General features: G+C 36.6%; 1 protein-coding gene across 4 annotated transcripts in view; it reads left to right on the top strand.

Annotated features, from left to right (window-relative positions):
• RASSF8 (Ras association domain family member 8) overlaps window positions 1-16,204 on the top strand; it is a 126,210-nt gene extending 110,006 nt beyond the window's left edge. For all 4 annotated transcript variants that reach the window (XM_061205221.1, XM_061205223.1, XM_061205224.1 and 1 more), the window contains exons 2-5: window positions 1,599-1,804; window positions 11,777-12,666; window positions 14,967-15,111; window positions 15,748-16,204. In XM_061205221.1, the coding sequence (XP_061061204.1) occupies window positions 1,702-1,804; window positions 11,777-12,666; window positions 14,967-15,111; window positions 15,748-15,869 (1,260 nt within the window). In that variant the 5' untranslated portion in view covers window positions 1,599-1,701 and the 3' untranslated portion in view covers window positions 15,870-16,204. The remainder of the gene's footprint in view (window positions 1-1,598; window positions 1,805-11,776; window positions 12,667-14,966; window positions 15,112-15,747) is intronic.
• Window positions 16,205-21,277: the final 5,073 nt, after the last annotated feature.

Raw genomic sequence — 21,277 nt, 5'->3', positions numbered from 1 at the left:
AAATAGACATTTCTCCAAAGAAGATATACAGATTGCCAACAGACACATGAAAGAATGCTCAACATCATTAATCATTAGAGGAATGCAAATCAAAACTACAATGAGATATCATCTCACACCGGTCCGAATGGCCATCATCAAAAAATCTACAAACAATAAATGCTGGAGAGGGTGTGGAGGAAAGGGAACCCTCCTGCACTGTTGGTGGGAATGTAAATTGATACAGCCACTATGGAGAACAGTATGGAGGTTCCTTAAAAAACTAAAAATAGAACTACCATACGACCCAGCAATCCCACTACTGGGCATATACCCTGAGAAAACCATAATTCAAAAAGAGTCATGTACCAAAATGTTCATTGCAGCTCTATTTACAATAGCCAGGACATGGAAGCAACCTAAGTGTCCATCAACAGATGAATGGATAAAGAAGATGTGGCACATATATACAATGGAATATTCCTCAGCCATAAAAAGAAACGAAATTGAGTTATTTGTAGTGAGGTGGATGGACCTAGAGTCTGTCATACAGAGTGAAGTAAGTCAGAAAGAGAAAAACAAATACCGTATGCTAACACATATATATGGAATCTAAAAAAAAAAAATGGTCATGAAGAACCTAGGGGCAGGACAGGAATAAAGACACAGACCTACTAGAGAATGGACTTTAGGATATGGGGAGAGGGAAGGGTAAGGTGGGACAAAGTGAGAGAGTGGCATGGACATATATACACTACCAAACGTAAAATAGCTAGCTAGTGGGAAGCAGCCACAAAGCACAGGGAGATCATCTCGGTGCTTTGTGACCACCTAGAGGGGTGGGATAGGGAGGGTGGGAGGGAGGGAGACGCAAGAGGGAAGAGATATGGGGACATAGGTATATGTATAACTGATTCACTTTGTTATAAAGCAGAAACTAACACCATTGTAAAGCAGTTATACTCCAATAAAGATGTTTAGAAAAAAAAAAAGTTGAAGACAGTTATCAAACTCCAGTTAAATAAATGGGTAGAGGACAAGCAGTTCATAAATGGGGAAGTTGTCAGCCAACGAAAGAATTAATTTCCTTCAGCTAATATTTTCTGCATACCTGTGCCTTATGCTGAATTTGGTGTTGGAGTTTCAGTGGTGAAGACAACACTCTCGGTCCCTTGGCCAAGAGAGCGAGGCAAGGGACACGGAACAAACAGATGCTGGCAAGGCTGCGGAAACTGGTTCAATTATTTGTGATTCCTAAAATGACCAAAAAAACTTTTTTTTTTTTAACCTCAGAAATTATCCTAATGAAGTAATTTTTGTAAAAAAAAATAGTTTGTATGTTGAGCAATAGGGCTTGGTCAAGTAAATAAGATTTCTTTGGTCAATGGAGAGTGACTTTATGATTAATATTCTAATTGTGGAAATAGCAGTACCATGCGGTGTCATGAGAGGTGGCCGTGGTTGTATTCACACTGCTAAATTCAGTTCTGTGAATAGGTAAGCCCATGGTCATTAATGGTAGTAGGACTACGATATATTAAAATTTGTTTTGGTACCATTTACTTACTAGAAGAAATGGTAAGATTTGTTTTATTAAAAATGTTTTTTCCTCTTTTTAGCTGACTACACAGGCTCTGCCTTTTCCGTGTTTTCGTGGCCAGAGACATGACCTGACGCCTTGATGACCAGTCTCAGGGCCCTTGGGTGACTGGCTGGGGCACCATGGAACTTAAAGTATGGGTGGACGGAGTTCAGAGGATTGTTTGTGGGGTCACCGAAGTCACAACTTGCCAGGAAGTTGTCATAGCCTTAGCTCAAGCGATAGGTAAGTGAACTCTCGGGGTGTCTGAGATAAAGTGGTTTATGCTTATGCTTCCTGTTGTTTTTGTTTGTTTTAAATATAGATGTTCTGTGGTTTTTGTTCATTTGGTTCCATAATACATCTCTCAGGCACACTTTTACTTATTACTGTCCCCTGCCTCCAGCTTAGGTCAGTCTGTGAAGATACTTGTTCTCTGCCTCACCGAGATTTTACTGATCTTGAGTCTAGAGTCTGCACTGTCTTCTCCTCACCTGTTGTTTATCCTAAACAATGATTTCTGGAACTAAAAATGTTTTCTTGAGCCAAAACATAGATTTCAAGTTCCCAGACTCTTCATTAGGGAAAATCCGATTTTTTATTCTGAATACTTTCAGAAAAGAAATTTGCAACAAATTAAATGACATGGTTCTTCATTAGGAAGATAACGTGTACTTTTTAAATCTTACACAGTGAAGATGAAGTAGTCAAATCCATGCTTACTGGCTCCATCTTATTCACTTATCCCGTTGCAACTTTTCTTATTTACTCTCAGTTTATCTTTATGATATTTTATGCATGTTTTTTAGTTGCCATAATCCGTTTGGAACATGATGAGGGCATAAACACCTACATCAGTAAAGCCAGTAATTTGGGCTAAAGTTTGTATTTGCATCTTAAATCCATCACTTAGCAAACATGTGGAGTTGACCCCTGAACAACACAAGTTTTAACTGCGAGGGTCCACTTATATGGGGCTTTTTTCCCAATAGTAAATCCTACAGTACTGCACGATTCAAGGTTAGTTGAATCCACGAGGAACTGCAGATAGAGAGGGTCGGCTGACTATAAGTTATATGCAGATTTTCAACTGTGTGGAGAGTTGGCGCCCCTAACGCCTGCGTTGTTCAAGGGTCAGCTGTATTGAGGAGGAAACTGTGTGTTCACCATGCTAGGTGCTCAGTGCCTCTTTGTCTTTGAGCTCCTTATCAAAAGTTTGTTTTTATATAGTGCTAGTTTATATTGGAAGCGTGTCAGGTTAGCTCAGGATGGAGACAAGTCACTGTCACGATGGCACCTTAGCATTTTGTAGAGGTGCTTGTGCCCCTGCATTGTGGCAAGTGCACTGTTTGAAGTTGGCAATAGCCCTATACAAAGACAGAGGCTTTCTTTTAATACTAACATCTTTTGATTTTTCCTGAAATACTATATAGCAGACTCATATATTAAAACAATGCTGAGAATCCTAGGCTTTCACATCCCATGAAATTTTCTTGCATTTGGCACTAGTATTATATTTGTGGACTTAAGTTTAATTATTAAAGAGGAGGAAGTTAAGGCATTTAATTTTATTTCATATTCTTTGCAACCAACTTATTTAGTCATTGCCCCTTTTGAAAGCCTCACATAATTTATTTGAATTAAAATATTAAGCATTGTTGGGTTTTTTCTGCTTAGTGAAAACTAAAATTAGCAAGTGTCAAATCTAAGATTCTTTGTTATATTTGAGAATCAAGCCATGGACAGTGGTTAAAAAAACGAGTAGTTTTTAGAAAAGTCAAGGTAGTTGAAGAGTGCAGTAAGCTGCATCTGTCCATATGGTAACCATGTTCTCTACACAGAATTTCAAGGAGAAACTGTCCAGATGTACCAGGTGTGTGTTTATCCATTTGGACTAAAGAGTGTACTTCTTTGTGGCCAAGCTATTGATAAAAAGAAGCTTTAACTGAACCTGCCCCCCACCATATTTGCTTTCTCAATAACTCAGTCCAGAACTGCTTTGAAAAGTTGACAACTTGAGTACAGATGCTTTACGATATTTCTCCAAACCTGGCTAAACAACTCTCTTGCTGAATCATAAATACTTCATTGAATTCAGAATTCACCTGAGAGATGATTCAACTGGCAACCAGCGAGCACTGTTGATCCTTGCTTCTGTTGTGCCATAAAATTTTCTCAGCCTCAGATTCAGTATGCTTCTAATAGACACTTAAATATTTATCTCCATTGTCACGGAAGTTATTGGTATTCCGAGTCTAAACACTAAATGAAAATGTTCTAGTATTTTGACCTTATTTATACTGTAAGAAATGATAGAGGGTTTATTAATTAGGGAAAATTGCTGCTGTAACAAACACCTGCAGAATCTCTGTGGCTTCACACAGTAAAAGGTTTAGTTACACTAATAGCAGCATATGGACTGACTGAGCAAAACTGCAGATGTTTCTAAAAAATTTAGAGTGACGCAACATATAGAATAGCTTCTTAAGTTCAAGTCCACATATTTGCCCATGGGGGAGGCACTATGTATATGATTAGGGATTATTGAGTTTTTCTGGGTAGCTAAAATCACTTTCAGGAAACCATCATGATATAAAGACATGTATACGTATTGGCAGTCTGCAAATATATATGACAGCTAACATTTTCTGACTCAATGCTACTAATCACTCAAATCAAGTTAGAAAAGAGCTAAAGACAGAACATAATTTGATAAAAGATTTTGAATGTTAGCTACTAGTATAGAAGGAAATCCTTTCTCCTCTGATCTTTGACTACCTTGACAGGTTATATTTAGGTGGTAGAAATAGAACATATTCCCAAATTATAAGAGACAGTAACTAAAAGTGAAACGATGATTGACACACTCAGTTAGCATGAAGTGGTTAAACTGCCCAGCAGGAACGCACTGGTTGGATACTGTACACCCTGGGCTTTCTGAAACATTCCCAATTTTAAATATTCAACCTTGTTTTTCCCATAAGCTATCCCAGAAATGCCATTATTTCAAAATAGAGTTCAAACTACTTCTCAAATCTGTATGTGAAACAGAAAGCCTTAAACAATTCATCTGTCTCAAGTTAGGTTGAGAAAATGCATTTGCTTTTACAAAATCACAATCGAAAAATATGAAAAGAATGTACTTCTGCCCTCAAGTAGCTTAGAACTTAAAGTACAGCTAACAAAAGATTAGAGAGGAAAAAAAGAGGAGGAAGAAATCAAGGAGACTGAGGGAAAGGTTTTCTGATTTACACTGCTTTGTTGCCTGGTGCCATTTAAAGTACTGAAGACTCAGAATTTTTCTCTGTTCCCACTTCTGATGATCTTGTCCCATATCTTTTTCAACCGGGACCAGAGCTAGCATTTAATACAAACAAATTGATTGGGGCTGGGGCCCAAGATGGCATGGATTGTTCTAAAAAGCCATGTTTCATAGAGTTTGCCCCAACAAAATCAGTTTTCAAACAAACACATTTTATGCTGATCTCTGGTTTTATTATTTGTTAATATTTCTTTCTCTTCTCTGGAAGTCTCTTCAAAGTAGGGGTCCTGCTTATTTATCTTTCTTATTCCATTGCTTTGCCTAAAGTAGTAGGTATTCTACAAAACATAGTTTCTAGAACAGTGCTTCCCCATAGAACTTTCTGCAAGGATGGTAATGTTCTGTATCTGTGCCGTCCAGTACAATAGCGACTAGCCACATGTAGCTATTACCTACTTGAAGTGTGGCTAGTGTAACTGAGGAAATGAATTTTTAATTAAAGTTTAAATGTGGCTCGTGGCTGATAGCTATTGTAGTGAACAGCGCAGTTCTAGAAGATGACTAACTGGTATCTCAGACTTAAAACGTCCAAACGCAAGCTTCGTGTCCCAACTGTTGCCCATCCTCAGATTTCCTCCCCCTCATCTCAACAAATGGGAACTATTGCTTTTAATTGATTAGATCTAAAACTTTTGTGTGATCTTTGGTTCTTTTCTTGCTCTAATACCTTACAACTAATCCATCAACAAATCCTCCCTGTACTGTCTTCAGTATATATCCAGAATCTTGTTGCTTCTCTCCACAGCCTCTGTTACGACCTTGATGTAAGCCACCATCGTTTCTCTCTTAGATTTTCGCAGTGGCCTTCCAACTCCTTTCCCTGTATCATCCTGGTCTCCTGCAGCCTAGTCTCAACAGATGTATTTTGAAGTAATACTTTGAAACTATGCATCATCATCACTCTTCTGCTCAAAACCTCTTAGTGGTTTCCGGACTCACTCAGAAAATGTTAAAGTCCATGCGATGGTCTTCAGGGCCCTAAATGAATCCCTGCTTTACCTCCAACCTCATCTCCTCCCACTCACTTTTGATTGCTTTCTCTTAAACGTGTCGGAGACAGTTCCGCCTTAGTCTTTGCACCTGTTCTTCTGTCTGCTGAGAATACTGTGCACCCAGCGCTCTTCCAGATTCACTCCCTTGGCTCACTGCTTCCTGACCGCCTGTGCATGCACACATGCACACATACTCCCCACCTGCCATACTCTATTTTTCTCTATCGTGCTCCCCCCCGCCCCTGCGACATATTACATACCGGCCACAATCCATTATCCACATTTTGGAAACCTAAAAAATTTTGAAAGCCTAAAGTTTATCATACTTCATTTGTTAGCCATACCTGGCATGGCTTGAACTCATTTGGTAGTAAAAAACTGATCTGATTTGATGTGAGGCTGAGGCTGCTTTTAATCTATATTTATTCCAATTGGTATGAAATTGATATATTTTACTTTAGAATTGTCAATGTGTTTGACTACAGACCTGCAGGATAGCACTATGCTACCTTCCTATAATCCAAAAAATTCTGAATGTTTAGCATATCTGACCTTAAAGCTGTTGGTTAATGGACAGTAGACATGAGGAAATGAATTTTCCTTAGTGTGTTGTGTATTGCCTGCCACTCTTTTGTTATTGTTTATTCTCATAGCTTAAAACCATGTCTAGCATGTAGTAGATACACAATACCTACTTGTGAATAAATGAATGAATTTTTTTAAGTTTCTGTGAATTACAGGCTGAACTTGGTGATGTCCCATTCGTCTCTAAGATTATATGATCCTTTAGAAGATAAAGAAAATAATATATTTTATATTGTCACATTTAACTCTTAATTTCATATATAAATTATCAATTTTAGAAATTTATAAATTGGTTAATTTTGTATCTGTTTACAAGTAGTACTATCCATTGTAGACTATTTTGAAATTTAGCAAAACACAAAGAAGGTAAAAGAATCACTCATGACCTTGCTTCCTAGAAGTAAACACTATAAGCAATGCTTTTTATGTACCTACAGATGAGTTTTAAAAAAAAAGATTTCAGTCTAATGCTTCATAGTTTTAAAGTCCCCCTTTTCATTACTGAATTGGGAATTAAATTTTCCACATCATTTAACAGTCTCACAGCAGTCTTATGAGGAAGGCCCTGTTATGATGCCTATTTCAGAGATGATGGAACAGAGGCACAGAGATGTTAAATGACATGCCCAAGCGCCCGTAGCTGGTAAGGAGGGTCCTGGGATTCAAACCAGTAGTCTGATTCAAGAACCCTGCTCTTAACTACTAATACTATGTTATTTATATCCCCTATAATCTCAATGGACAACTGTTAGAAAATATAGTTACCGACTGAATTACATTGAAACAAAAACTAAAAATCCTTAGTACTAAAATATACTGCTTTTTTATAGCCAAGGTCATCTTTTACAATTTTGATATTTATAGCAGTAGTGTAGTATATCATCCATAATTCTAAGTATCATCCATAATTCTAAGTATCTTCTATATTTTCCACATCCATAAAAGATTATTTTAATGAATGTGAACACATGTAATTCACAACATGCATCAGTGAGGATGGGTAAGATTATGCTGCATTAATAATCCCCCAAACCTTAGTGGTTTATAGTGATGTGTTAGCTATTATTTTGGTTAATATTATTTATGTAAAGTAACCAGCACAAAGCCTAGCAAAGAGTGGGCATATTAAATGTTAATCATTATGAAATCAAAAAATGTTTTCATTATTTTTAGTCATAGTAAATTTATAATAAAATCCTAAGTATACTGTGAATGATTTAACTATGGATTGAATGCACAGCTAGCTGACAGGTTATACTAAAAGATATTCTTGTACCACTGTCATCATAAGATAAATACTCTATGGTAAGAGTTATCTTAATAGCTACACACAGGACTTACAGAAAGTTCATTGACAAATTTTCAGAATAGTTGTACATCATTGGGAAATTGCTTTAAAATATAAATATATATATATATATATATATATATATATATATATATATAAAAGCATCAAAAGCATTTAACAGACTATAAAATGTTACAATGTAAGTTCTGTTACAGAATTCTAAGTCATTATGGAATGAATTAGTTTTGTTCACTAGATTCTGCATAAGATTGCAAAATGTTTGTAGCTCAAGGAGAAAAGTATCTATTATCAGAAAAACTGAGCGGGGTAGGATAGGTTATTCACCATAGATAAAGAATAAGTCAGGTGTTAACTGGTATTACATACAATATGTCCAGAAACAGGAGGATATGTTAGCATTAAATTTGTGAGAGGTTAATGCCAGCTCTCTGTCATGTCCTTTTGAAGAACATAGAGTGTTCATCTTTGGGGTAAGGAGGATTTCATACTGAAGAAAAGATCAAATGTCAGTTAAAACTAAAATTTCTGAAGGGCATTCATGATCAGTGTGTCTAATAGAATATATTCCCAGGGCCTGACACTATTTCTGACAAATGTTTGTTCATTATATATTTGTTGAATACATAACAAGAAGTGACACTTTTAAATGATGATTTTATTTTTTTGGCTCTAAGGAGAAATTTCCTAAAATTGTAAAAACATGGTTACAGTTTTTTAAATGGTTGAAATAAGAGCATAATGTTTCTGGGTGACTCATATTTGAGTATTCGAGTTTTGGTGTATATTTCTAAAACTTCATATTACTTCACAGTCAAATATTCCGCTTTAAGTTAGGTGAAAGTAGTCTGTTATCTCCTTTTTTTAAAAAAAATTTTTTTAACGTCTTTATTGGAGTATAATTGCTTTACAGTGGTGTGCTAGTTTCTGCTTTATAACAAAGTGAATCACTTATACATATACATATATCCCCATATCTCCTCCCTCTTGCGTCTCCCTCCCACCCTCCCTATCCCACCCCTCTAGGTGGTCACAAAGCACCGAGCTGATCTCCCTGTGCTGTGTGGCTGCTTCCCATTAGCTATCTATTGTACATTTATATCAGTCGTCCAGTGAGATTCCACTGATGCACTAAAATCTCTTCGTGATTTTCCTCATTATATGAAGTTAATGATTCTTGGGATTGCACTCAATTGCTTCAGCTCTTCAGAAGTATAGTCAATATTTTATTTATCATTACAAATTGTGGCATACAGGCCTCGGTAGCCAAAACAGTTTAAACTACAAATGCCATAAATAGATAGATAGATAGATAGATAGATAGATAGATAGATAGATGGATGTTCCTTTTTATTAGTCTTAGGGCTACATCAAGATAGTATGCAAGGTAGAACTAAATGTATCCACTTAATAAACTGCAATAAAAGGAGTTTTGCAGGAGGAATTGGAATCTGTCTAAATGAAGTATTCAGGTTCTGTAGGGCCTTGCCAAGTATAGGCATTCAAATTCCAATGATTGTGGAATTTAACTCTTACATAAGCTATCTAAAACCCAATTTCTGTAATAAAATCAAAGTATTAATTCATTTACTTTTTAAAAAAGCTTTTTTATATTGCTGGATGGATTTTTTTTTTTTTTTTTGCCTAATTGCACTAAATATGCATTATTAACAAAAAGGAAACGCTAGCAGTAAAAGCAATCCTAAATAATCTACCAAGACATTCTCATAGAGTAGCAGTACCATTAAGCATTGGAAAAATCAGCTTTATATTTAATTATGACTAAATTAGAGTCCTTAAAATTTTTAATTTCACTCATATAATGTAATGATTCAGTTTTCTTTTTAAAGATGCTTCATGGCCTGGTAGGATTAGAGAGGGCTCTACTGGTCTAGTCCAACCCTTCATATTTACTGATGAGGACACAGGGTCCAGGTAGCAGGAGTGAGATCCTAAAAGTAGTTGATAGACAGCAGAGCCAGGAACACAAAGTGCTGTGATCTTTGAAGCAGTGTGTACATCTGGAATGAGTTTAACCTTGAAGATTTGTTGGGTGGTTTTTCTTAGTATAATTACAGTAATTTTTAACTTGAAAATCTTTAGAAACATTTTTTTATTTTAAGAAGCCAAATCCAGTGTGCTAATAAGGCATTGCATTCCCCTTGTTTGCCCAGGTATTTTGATAATAGCAACAACTAATACTTGTATAGCACTTTTCAATGTTATAAAACATTTTTATATTTTATATCTCACTTAACTCTTACAACATTGTCAGGTAAGAAAATACAAGTCTCACTCTGTAGATGGAGAAACCAGAGCTGAAGGAAATTTAATAATTTGTGCGAATCACGTAAATATATGGCAGAGCGAGATCTGAAAACAGGCCTTCTGACTCCAGAGAGCCCTTATTCTTTCTTTCCACTCTGTCCAGCTTTACATAGCTGGGAGTTGCTGCAAGTTGATTAAGGATTCCTTTAGTCAGATTGTTGTCGCATCATGTCACCATTTAAAGCAGGTCTCTGGTCAGCCCTTTTGTCATGTGAATAACAATGTTTTCAATTAATGATGGCTGCCATGTATTGAAAACCTGCTACGGGCCAGGCAGTATGGCAGGTGCTTATTAGCCCTGATTCTGACTCTCAGAACCTATGAGGTACTGCTACTCTCCCCACTTTAGAAGTGAAGTTAGGCTACTTATCCAGCAAATAATTTACCCGAGCTTAAAACTCTAGTCTGTTTGCTTTCAAAGCTTCAACTTTTCAGCTGCACCCAAGATTCAGGTTTCCTTAAAGACGAACATACACATATGCTTAGAGCAGTATCACTCTTCATCTGCTACTTTTGAATAGCACATGTGGGTGTTCATAGTACATATCCAGATTTCCATTTATTGGCCCAGTAATTGAGGAGATACTACTGTTGGTTCAGAAGCTCATGAAATTAAAAAAGAAGACAGGGAAGACAAATCAGTAGCTGTATATGCCAATATGATAATTGCTAGATGGCAAGGTGAGTTTTTTTCTTTGTAATAATATTAACTACTAATGGACACTTTTTTAAAATTGAGATGTAATTGACATATAACCTTACATTAGTTTCAGATGTCTAGTGGACACTCTTAACAAAATTAATATTTTCCATCTGACCCACACACCTTAAATGGAAATATTTAGGAAGTGTATTCAAGCTAATGACATTATATTGTCTTCTGAGTCTTTATCTTCCATAATTCCTGTTAGATTCAGGATATTTTTAACATAAATGAAATTTTATTCTACTTTTGTTTTTTAATGATATCATTTTTGCCTTTTTAATGTTTTTTAAAAGACTCTTTGAAGCTATTACTTATCAAAACTGAACAAGACTTCTCTTCAGGCCCCACTCTTTATATGAGACTATTTTGAGGGTTGTTTTCACTGAGGTGATTTTTTATTTGCCACAGGTATGCAGGAAGGTATGGGCAAGGAAAGGCCTACCCAGCACCTGTAGCTGAGTAGCAGGTCCTCCACTGTCTCCATGTCTCCTTTCAGGGGGAGAGACGGGGGCTCCAACCTTCCCAAGTCCTGGTGTGCAGAGAAATCAGAGGGATTCCTCAAGCGGAAGTCTGCTCAAGTTCTGAAGTCCTGCCTGGTTCCTGGGACCAGGCCCTCCTGGCTTCCAGCAGGACACTCTGTGCCCTCCTTAGTTTCAGCTGGAGGTCTTGCCGCAAACAAGGTCTAGGCAGTCAGGCATTTGACAAGAGGGTAGATTAAGATTCCCACTGAGGTTTAAGGTGTAAAGATGAGTTTCTAAGCGAGTCTGAAGAGTGTATGCAGTTCACATCCCATAGCTTTATGTGTTACGTATCTTAAGGAGTTCAGTACCCTCAAGTGAAAGTTTTAAAGACATCATGGGCTGGACTTTGATGCCAATTAAGAAGACACAGTTATCAAATAGTGTCCTATGTCTGGAGGCATTATTTTAGCTGTTGCGTATCCCTTTTTGACAATTTATTCTTATCTTTTTTTATCTAGGTCGAACTGGAAGGTACACTCTTATAGAAAAATGGAGAGATACTGAAAGACACTTAGCACCTCATGAAAATCCTATCATATCCTTAAACAAATGGGGGCAGTACGCTAGTGACGTACAGCTGATTTTACGTCGAACAGGGCCGTCTCTCAGTGAGCGGCCCACGTCGGATGGTGTGGCTCGAGTTCCTGAAAGAACTTTATGCAGGCAGAGTTTGCCCCCCTTAGCTAAACTGAGGCCTCAGATTGACAAAGCAATCAAAAGGAGAGAGCCTAAAAGGAAATCGTTAACATTTACAGGAGGTGCCAAAGGGTTAATGGACATTTTTGGAAAAGGTAAAGAAACTGAATTTAAGCAAAAGGTGCTGAATAACTGTAAAACAACAGCAGATGAGTTAAAGAAGCTGATCCGTTTGCAGACAGAGAAGCTCCAATCCATTGAGAAAGAGCTAGAATCAAATGAAATAGAAATACGATTTTGGGAGCAAAAATATAATTCTAGCCTTGAAGAGGAAATTGTCCGCCTGGAGCAAAAGATCAAAAGAAACGATGTAGAAATTGAAGAGGAAGAATTTTGGGAAAATGAATTACAGATTGAACAGGAAAATGAAAAACAGCTGAAAGATCAACTTCAAGAAATAAGACAGAAAATAACAGAATGTGAGAGCAAATTAAAGGACTATTTGGGTCAAATCCAGACTATGGAAAGTGGTCTTGAAGCAGAAAAATTGCAACGGGAAGTTCAAGAGGCACAGGTCAATGAAGAAGAGGTTAAAGGAAAGATTGGTAAGGTCAGAGGGGAAATTGACATTCAAGGCCAGCAGAGTCTGAGGCTGGAAAATGGTATTAAAGCTGTGGAAAGATCTCTTGGACAAGCCACCAAACGATTACAGGTAAGAACACTTTTATTAGAATGTTTCATCTATTTAAAAGAATTAAATATTTGGAATCTAAAAAACTGAACTCCTCTTTTTCTTTCCTCATGGAAGCTTCTTAAACTCTGTATTTCTCCAAATCACTGTAGGTTTGCTCTTGATTTTCCAAAATGATAATGCCTTTATTTTCATCACTGGTCATGGAAAAGAATCTGAAAATAGAAACTGTTCAATAAAACACAGAAAGTTGACTGGAAATATATATATAGAAAAAAGAATTAAATATATTTTGGCATCTTCTTTACTGATTGTTCATTTTCTCTTACATTTAAAGTTAGAAACTTACTTTGGTTTATCATTTTCTTAGCATTTCTGTGACTTATGACAAAGCTAAGATATGAGACCAAAACAAAGATGAGAGCTGAAGCCACACGGCTCCTTTTCCACGGAAGAAGCTTTTCTTACTGTGGCAGTGATAGCATTAGGTAATCGGATACAGGAGATGAGAATCTCAGAGCTGGAATGGACACTAATGATGAGATAGCGAATCTGACCTTCTCCTTTTAGCGATAGGGAAACCAAAGCTGAAAGAGATTACCAAGGACTGGTTCACCAAGGATTGTGTGGCTAGCTGGCTGCTTATCTATCACGTCTCCTTTGTTGCTAACCCCACCTCCTTCCCTCTCCCGTAACTGTCCTTTGCTTCCCTGAGGAGAGGGGCAGGTTCCTCTCTGATTTTTCCCCATCTCTAGTGGGTACGAGAACATTTCTGTTTCACACTTACTCCATGATCACTCAGCTTATATTTCTTGGATACCCATTCTTGAAAAGACAGTGTGGTAATGTTAATGGGAGTTGCAAAGAGCTATCAGTTTCTAACAGCTGAAATGAGAAAGAGACACAATTGATTATAATACGGCTACTTATATTTAAATAAAGTTAAATAATATTCAGTAAAGCTGTTTAAAAATATTAAATAAATTTAAATTTCTGTTTTAGTCACATTTGGCCACATTTCAGGTGCTCAGTAGCACACATGTGCAGTGGCTGCTGAATTGGACAGCGCTGGTTTAGAAGCTGTGTGATCGTGGATCAAAGAGCGAACCGCGAGGCTTACTGGGTAGAAATTCAGAGTGTACGCAGTAACAGCATCTCCAAATAGTGCCTGTGCGCACTGGAGTTTGAGAAGAGCTGCTGTAGAGCAGGAACAGTTCCACAAGCAGAGAAAGCTGACGTTTCAGGGAGAACTGATGTGATTTCCTTTCTCTGCCACTAACTATAGTGAGAGGTAGAACTACCACCAAAATTTGCAAAGTCAGGAATTTCTCATATAATAGAAGGTTGTTAACGTATGAGTTGTCAGCATTTTACTATTTGGATTCATTTCAACACAAAATGAGTGCAGTTGGAAATTGTATTGCCTTGATATTACAGGAAACACTAGTTTGTGACAGTTGTTACTAATAAACCCCACTACCTGTGAAAAGTATCTAATAGTCAAACTACTAACATATCTCCAAGTACCCCCTACACTCAAAGTAGCGAAAAGCCCCTCCTTTCTATTTTCTCTTCCCTACCCTTACCACATCCTCTGACACAACCAGCTTGGATGAGGCCTTGCCACTTTTTCTTATAGTGCCCTAAAGGAGAGAAAGAGAAGAAAGTCCACTTGACAATAGAATGCCTCTCCTTGCTTTTGGAGCTTTCTGGCCGTCCAAACTTGGTCTCCTTACTTTAGCACTCCTCAGTTCTCAGATCTGCTCATCAAGGATTAAAAAACCCCATAGTGGGAATCTTGCTCTCCTTGCTTTCCTTGCTATAATATAAATCTCAATAATGGATCCCATGAAAACTTAAACAGTTTAAAAAAAACAAGAACCCTGAATCTCATGGACCAAGTGACTACAAATTTTGCAGTCAGTTATGAAGTAGATAATAAGGAAGTTTAATTGTGAACAGCTTAGCAAGCTTGCTGTAAACACCAGGATGGATGGAATCCAGTGTTTTATTCATGAAAGTTCATAGACATATATTTATTTCATCAGGTGCATAGTATACTCCTAACGGAGGAAAGCATGACATTTAAGAGGACAGACTGAAGAAGTTGTTGTCCTTTATTTGCTTAACTTTTGGCCCATGCCACAGAGTGAAAGTGACCTCCTTAGCCCATGACGTCGATATAAACCAGGTTTGTTAAATGCGTTCTTGTGAAAGGTGTCCCACATTCAACCCTTGTAGCAGGTGGGCTGTCACCAGGATGTCTGTAGCTGGCCAATAGTGAATCCTCAAATTTTAGAAAGCATTTTACTCCCATCTAGGACAAAGAACAAGAATTGGAGCAGCTGACCAAGGAGCTGCGGCAAGTCAACCTCCAGCAGTTTATCCAGCAGACAGGGACGAAAGTCACCGTTTTGCCAGCGGAGCCCATCGAAGTGGAGGCCTCGCATGCAGACCTAGAAAGGGGTAAGATTTGAGGAATCGCTTTTTGAAAAACTTTACTCTCTGTTAACTTGGAATAAACTGCTTACATTCGGTTAAAATGTTCTCCTACCATTCAAAGCTAATTCTTGGGCCGATTAAAAAATTTTTTGACGTACTTACTGTTTCTGGGGAAAATCAATAATATTTAGGTTATTTATTTACTTAGATGACCAGATATCCTATCATTAGTTTTAAACTGCTTCCTTACAAACTTTTCCTGAAATGTGTGTGAGTCGTAGTCTATTAATTAAGTTTTAGCTTCTCTCTGTTCCTAATGCCCCTTCTTCCTCTCGTAAAAGTCTTTGTTATTAATTTGTGCTGATATTAAAAGACACTTCTAAATCTGTATATGCATATAATCTGAACAACCCAGAAAGAGAAGCAAAATGTTCACCTTTTAAGAAAAGATCATGAACTGTTCAAATCACTGAAAACTATTTTATCAACTGAGAGGGTCAAGCAGACATAACCTCTCCTCTCACCCAGGACCCACAGGGGGTTGCAATCGTTACTGTATATTATTTGGTTCTTGAGAGCAGGAAAAGTTCTAATTTTTCATAGTGCTAAATACTCCAGGTTACTGTGCACGTCAAATGACTTTCTCTGTTTCCTGTTTAGAGGCACCATTCCAGTCGGGGTCTCTGAAGCGACCTGGGTCCTCTCGGCAGCTCCCCAGTAATCTTCGTATTCTACAGAATCCTATCTCGTCTGGTTTTAATCCTGAAGGCATATATGTATAACATTATCTGTCTTCAGGGGAGAGACCCAGTAAAGGTACCAAGGACAGTGAAAATTCCTTCTTTGATTTTGTGCCAATGATGAACAGAGGATATATTTCACAAGCCACCGTATCTTTTTTCTGTCCTAAATTGCATACCACTTGGAGCCATACCCTGTGCACTGATGCTAAAGAACAAAGAAACTGTGTTTTCACACATCCACAGTGTTGATGTTTTTGTCCAGCAGCTGTAATGCAAAGCCTTCATTTTTATTTGTAGCATTTTGAGAGCATTAGGAAAGTATTATACTATGTGTATACATAAATAAAACCGTGACTTCAGAATGAAGAGAAATATGTGACTGGCTTAGTTTATTTATTCCATGTAATCAATTAAGGAGTGAATGTTGATGTTTTAATATTTTTTATTAATACTTATCCTGTGACTGAGTTACATTGCATATTGTGTGATGATGACTTTGTGTGCATGTTGCCAGACTCCATGCGTTGCTGAATTACAGCTACACAAGTGTCATAGGGGGCTCCGCCATGGAAACTGACTCCAGAAGAACTGACTTGCATTTACCTTGTGAACCCATCCTAGCCACTGCTTAATTAGGTGAGATAATTCAGGTTTTCTTTTTAATCTGGTGTTTAATCTTTTCTTTACAGTATTTCCAGCATATGAATGAACCACATACAAGAACAGAAATATTTTCATGAAGTAAATTACATGTTTAAAAGGTTTGCAGTGCTTCAGACACTGTTGAACAAAAATGTAATTGTTGAATATCTATCCAAACAGGCATGGGGTTTCCTGATACATTATGTGTTTGTTTCTGCCCTGCCTTATTATTTTAGTCTCATGGATTCTCAGAGTTGCCATCACACATAAATTAGAGATGTCTTTAAAAAAAAAAAAAAAAAAAAAGAGATGTCCAAGGATATCTTCAGGAAGGTTGCTTTAAGTGATATTTTTTTATTTTAAAATAACCCACTTTATATGTATGATCTATTGGTGTAAGCACCCATGGATAAGTTATTGCTTGCACATAATTTACTGTGTACATTATGAACTATTGCAATTTTTCCAGTCACTTAAATAGAAAGTAGATTGGAGTTAGTTACTTTTTACCAAGGAAATAAAGTTAAATTCAGTGTTCGTTTTTATTAATTTTCAGCTTGACTTTTGCAGGACATTATTCTCCATTTGTACATATATTTTCTTGTTTATAAAACCAAAAATGAGTCAACACCCCTCCCATGAGTACTGACTTAACTAAGATGCACAAGAGTATCTAGATGGATGTGGTCAGGTACTTCTTAGCCATTTTTACATTCCCTGTGATCAGAATTTGGTACAATATAATTAGGACTTTAATCTAAAATTTAAAGTAGTTTTTTATTCTGAGGAAAACATATTGTCTGTATTATTTACATGCAACAAAATAAAAGTGGATTAGTATATTAATGCCATGGTAACAATAAAAAGGTGTAAGTTATATCCTATGCATGAGGGCAACTTTTGATGTTTTAAATGCATTTGACTTATTCTTGGTTTAATGAATGCTGAGAATGCTGCTATATTTAGGTTTCCAATGAAAATTTTTAAGAATGGCTATGACAATATATAGAAGCTTCTAGAGGACTGAAAGTAATAATGCATAGTTGCCTTTTCTAGTCTAGCTAAATGGCAGACCTCAACTAAAAATATTTTCTTTGGGTTCTTGGAGTTATCGAGTTGACCTTGCCATTATATTGTTTTGCAAAAAAAAACTTGAGAAATAAATGATTCTTATCTAATAACCACAATCTATACACATTTGCTCTCAGTTTATAATAGTTATTTCATATCCATATATATTTAAAAATTAGAATTAAAAAATCAAAATAATTTGTAGATTTTGTGACAATAATGGTTTATGTATGCCTGATATATGCCTTATTTTTAAAGGGTTCCATTCTATACTGGGTCATTTTGTTATTGTTGTTCAGAGAAATTGAGATCTTATTCACAAAGAAAAACATTTTTATAAGTTGATCACATTATATTTAAATCAAAATGTTAAACCTAGATATATTAGACTTCGCAATTCTTAATTCCAATGATGCCTGGGCATGCCATGAAAAACACAAAGTATCCAACTTAATTGTTGTAAATTATTATCAGCATTAACCTAATAACTTTAAAGAAAAACTGGTAGTAGGGTTCTGACAACTTCATCTGAATTTTCAAGCTGCCAAATAATCTTCACAGACCTAACTACAGATAGAAATACTGTTTCCTAGATGAGAAGAGTATATAAATGTGAATTTGATTAATACAATGAGCAGCTGTACTTTTTAATCAGTTATATTATCAACACTTCTGGAAGCACATCTCTAAGAAATATTTTCTAAGTATTTTTTTAAAATAGAGGAAAGAAAACTCATTTCCCTAAACATCTTAAAAATATCTTAGTCTATTTCTGATTATTTTTATCTACTGTGAATACAAATGAGTTAGATTAAGTGCCACATCTTTGGATACATTTCGGAGGGGAAGTGGGCAATGGTACACAAAAATACCAAATAGAAAATTTTGCATCTGGGGGAATATTCAGGTTCTGAATACTAAATTAGATTGTAAGTTTTTAAAATTATTATTACACTGAAAGTTGTTTTATTGTGATTTTCTACAAGTACTAAATACATTAGAAGATTTTTTTTTCTTACCAAGGAATAATTTGAAATAGTATTGGTATATTTGACCCTTTTGAGTGTTTGTCATCCTCAGCGGATGATCCGTAGTGGCTTGCCTCAATCCTTTTGTTGTTCTTATGAGATATTTTGGTTTGTTAGCTTTTTTTTTTTTTTTCCCTGATACACAGGGTATTTATATGTGAGACTTCGATTGGTGTTAATAGGAGTTACCCATTTAAATCCCTCAGCCATCACTGAGCTAGTCATCAGTTTCTGTAGTTCAAATTAATCAAACTAGAGCTAAAACAAGACTAATACAGTAAAAATGTAAAAGTTACAGGGTGAAATGTGAATTTTAACAATGTCTAAGAAGAACAAATAAGCACTTGCTTCCAGAACATAAATACATTTTGCACCTGCGTTAAAAGAAAATTTTCTTTGTGAATAAGAGCAAAGTGGCCTTTAGAGAAAAGAAACTTCATTTAAAACCATTTCTGTGAACATCTTTCCAAGTTACAACTATAATAATGGATTGAGGAGACAATATGGAAAAAGCAGAAACTCTTGATTTCAGGTGTGCAAAGGGCATGGGCAGATGGACGGTTCCTTGTGTGCATTGCCTTTGAAAAATTGGGCCTTAACTTATATGTAAATAACGATGCTGTGTTCACATCCCTCTTCTACCTAAAGTTGTCTTTATTAGTCCATATTGTATTAAATTTAGCTCATAAGTATTACTTTTATATTATGTCAGTTTTTTTAAGTTGCATGTTTATACTGTTTGCTACAGTATTTTTCAGTTTTGGTTGAAGGCCGTCAGCTGCACGGAGAAGACAGAACAATCACTATTTATTCAGTATTGCTGCTTTACATTTCCAGAGTAAGCTTTTGATGCCAGGGCAGTGACTGCTTGAAAGCTGCAGGAGCTCTATTCCAATGCATTTTATATATTTTTAGAAACCAAATAAATGCAGATAACTATTTAGTATACTAATTATATTAAACCAGCAGAAATATAAAGGCAATAAAGTATATACATATATATATGGGGGGAGGGAAAAGATTAAAAATAGGTTTACAGCCAGACATGGTGATAGCCCTAAATGTATTTCTCAATCTGTCTTTCTTTATTGACCCGAAGAGGATTTGAGTTGCTGCAGCTTTAAACAGAAAAATGCCATGTTCACTAACTGTGGACACATAAATATGCTTTTAGTACTGCTTTGCTTATGTACAAGTAAAATATCTGTAATCTGTATTATATGTAATTGTTCTTTTCTTTTGACTTTCATTTCAAAATGTATATTTTCTGATTATTATCATGAGCTGTAAAACAAAGGATCAATATCTGATATTCTCCCAAATAATAAATTTTCAGGATTCACTGGGGCATTACAATTGCTGGTTTGTTTCTTACGTATGTAATATTTTAAAATGTAATTTTATTTCCGTTAAAAGATGCCCAAGAGAAAAGGTCTGCATATCAGTGACACAGAATTACATTTTTCTAAAAGTAGTGTTAATTATAAGTAAAGAATTATCTTTTGCTGCCAAGGCAGCTGCTTCATCTGAGTGACACTGAATTAAGAAACTAATATGCCTCCCTTTTATTTCAAAAGTAAAAGAAAAAATTATTTAGTATTGAAGCTCTGTATTCCCAGATCTCTTTAAACCCACAAGCGAGAGGAAGAGCAGGAACAATTCAGTCCTTCCCACCTGCCGGGCACAATAGGAGGTGCATTCTTCCATCCAGGAACTTCTCCCAAATCACGTAACTGATAAGTAGCTCTTAGGGTCCTTGAATTTAGTCCTTTCGGATACCAAGGTACTGTCCTGTATTCCACAATAAAGCTGAGTAATAAGCTTTACAATGCCCAGCTTCTACATTTTAACCACTTTTCAATGTGGAAGTATATAAATTATCTTTGTATTTTTTACCAGTAGAAGTTCGATCTTGTTCATGAAATTATACATATGAATAATAGGATGTTATAAAAGCGAAGAGAAAATGAGAAACATTAATTCAAAATGTAAATTATTCTATGTCCTAGTTTGGACTTTTAGAATTTTCATTTCCATCCTGTCTTCCTCACCTGCTGCCCATGCCATGTGTTTGTGCTTGCCTCCCTGAAGAAAGACCAGCGGCGTTCTATAAAATGGGCATAAACATGCTGGACACATTCATGCTTTCTGCAGACATTCAGAGAGCCTCTCTTGTTGGCCAGACACTGGACTGAAGTTAATATGATTTGTTTTGCACCTCAGGGAGGTTTACAGTCTAGCGACCACCATTAAAGGAGGGCTTCACCCCAGCCCAGGGTGTTGGCAAGCCCTGGAGAAGGGGATATAAACTGGAGAGGGCTGCCGGCACAGACAAGAAGATAGAAAGATGAAGAGGCTGGGAGGGCTAAAAGAGAAGGTAACCATCGATCATGAAGGGCCTTGGTTGCCATGTAAGAGTCTAGACTTTATCCTTAGAGCCACAGAGGAGTTTTAAGCATGGAAATGAAACGATCAGATTAGCATATTAGGAAGATCCTTCTGACTGGCATCATGAAGAACCGCCTGAAGAAGGGTCAAGACTAGAGGCACGAAGGACAGCGTACGAGGTCTGCGGGAGTCTGGGCCAGAGGTGGTGGTAACCTGAACTAAGTTGGCTGTTGGTGTTTATTCAGTAACAAGTTCTTATTGAGCACCTACAGTGCGCCCGGGGAAGAGGAGCGCCAAAGAGATCATAGACATCTGAAG

Source organism: Eubalaena glacialis, chromosome 11 (genome assembly GCF_028564815.1).
Source record: "Eubalaena glacialis isolate mEubGla1 chromosome 11, mEubGla1.1.hap2.+ XY, whole genome shotgun sequence".
Taxonomy (NCBI): Eukaryota; Metazoa; Chordata; class Mammalia; order Artiodactyla; family Balaenidae; genus Eubalaena; species Eubalaena glacialis.
This window is presented reverse-complemented; position numbering and strand designations above follow the sequence as displayed.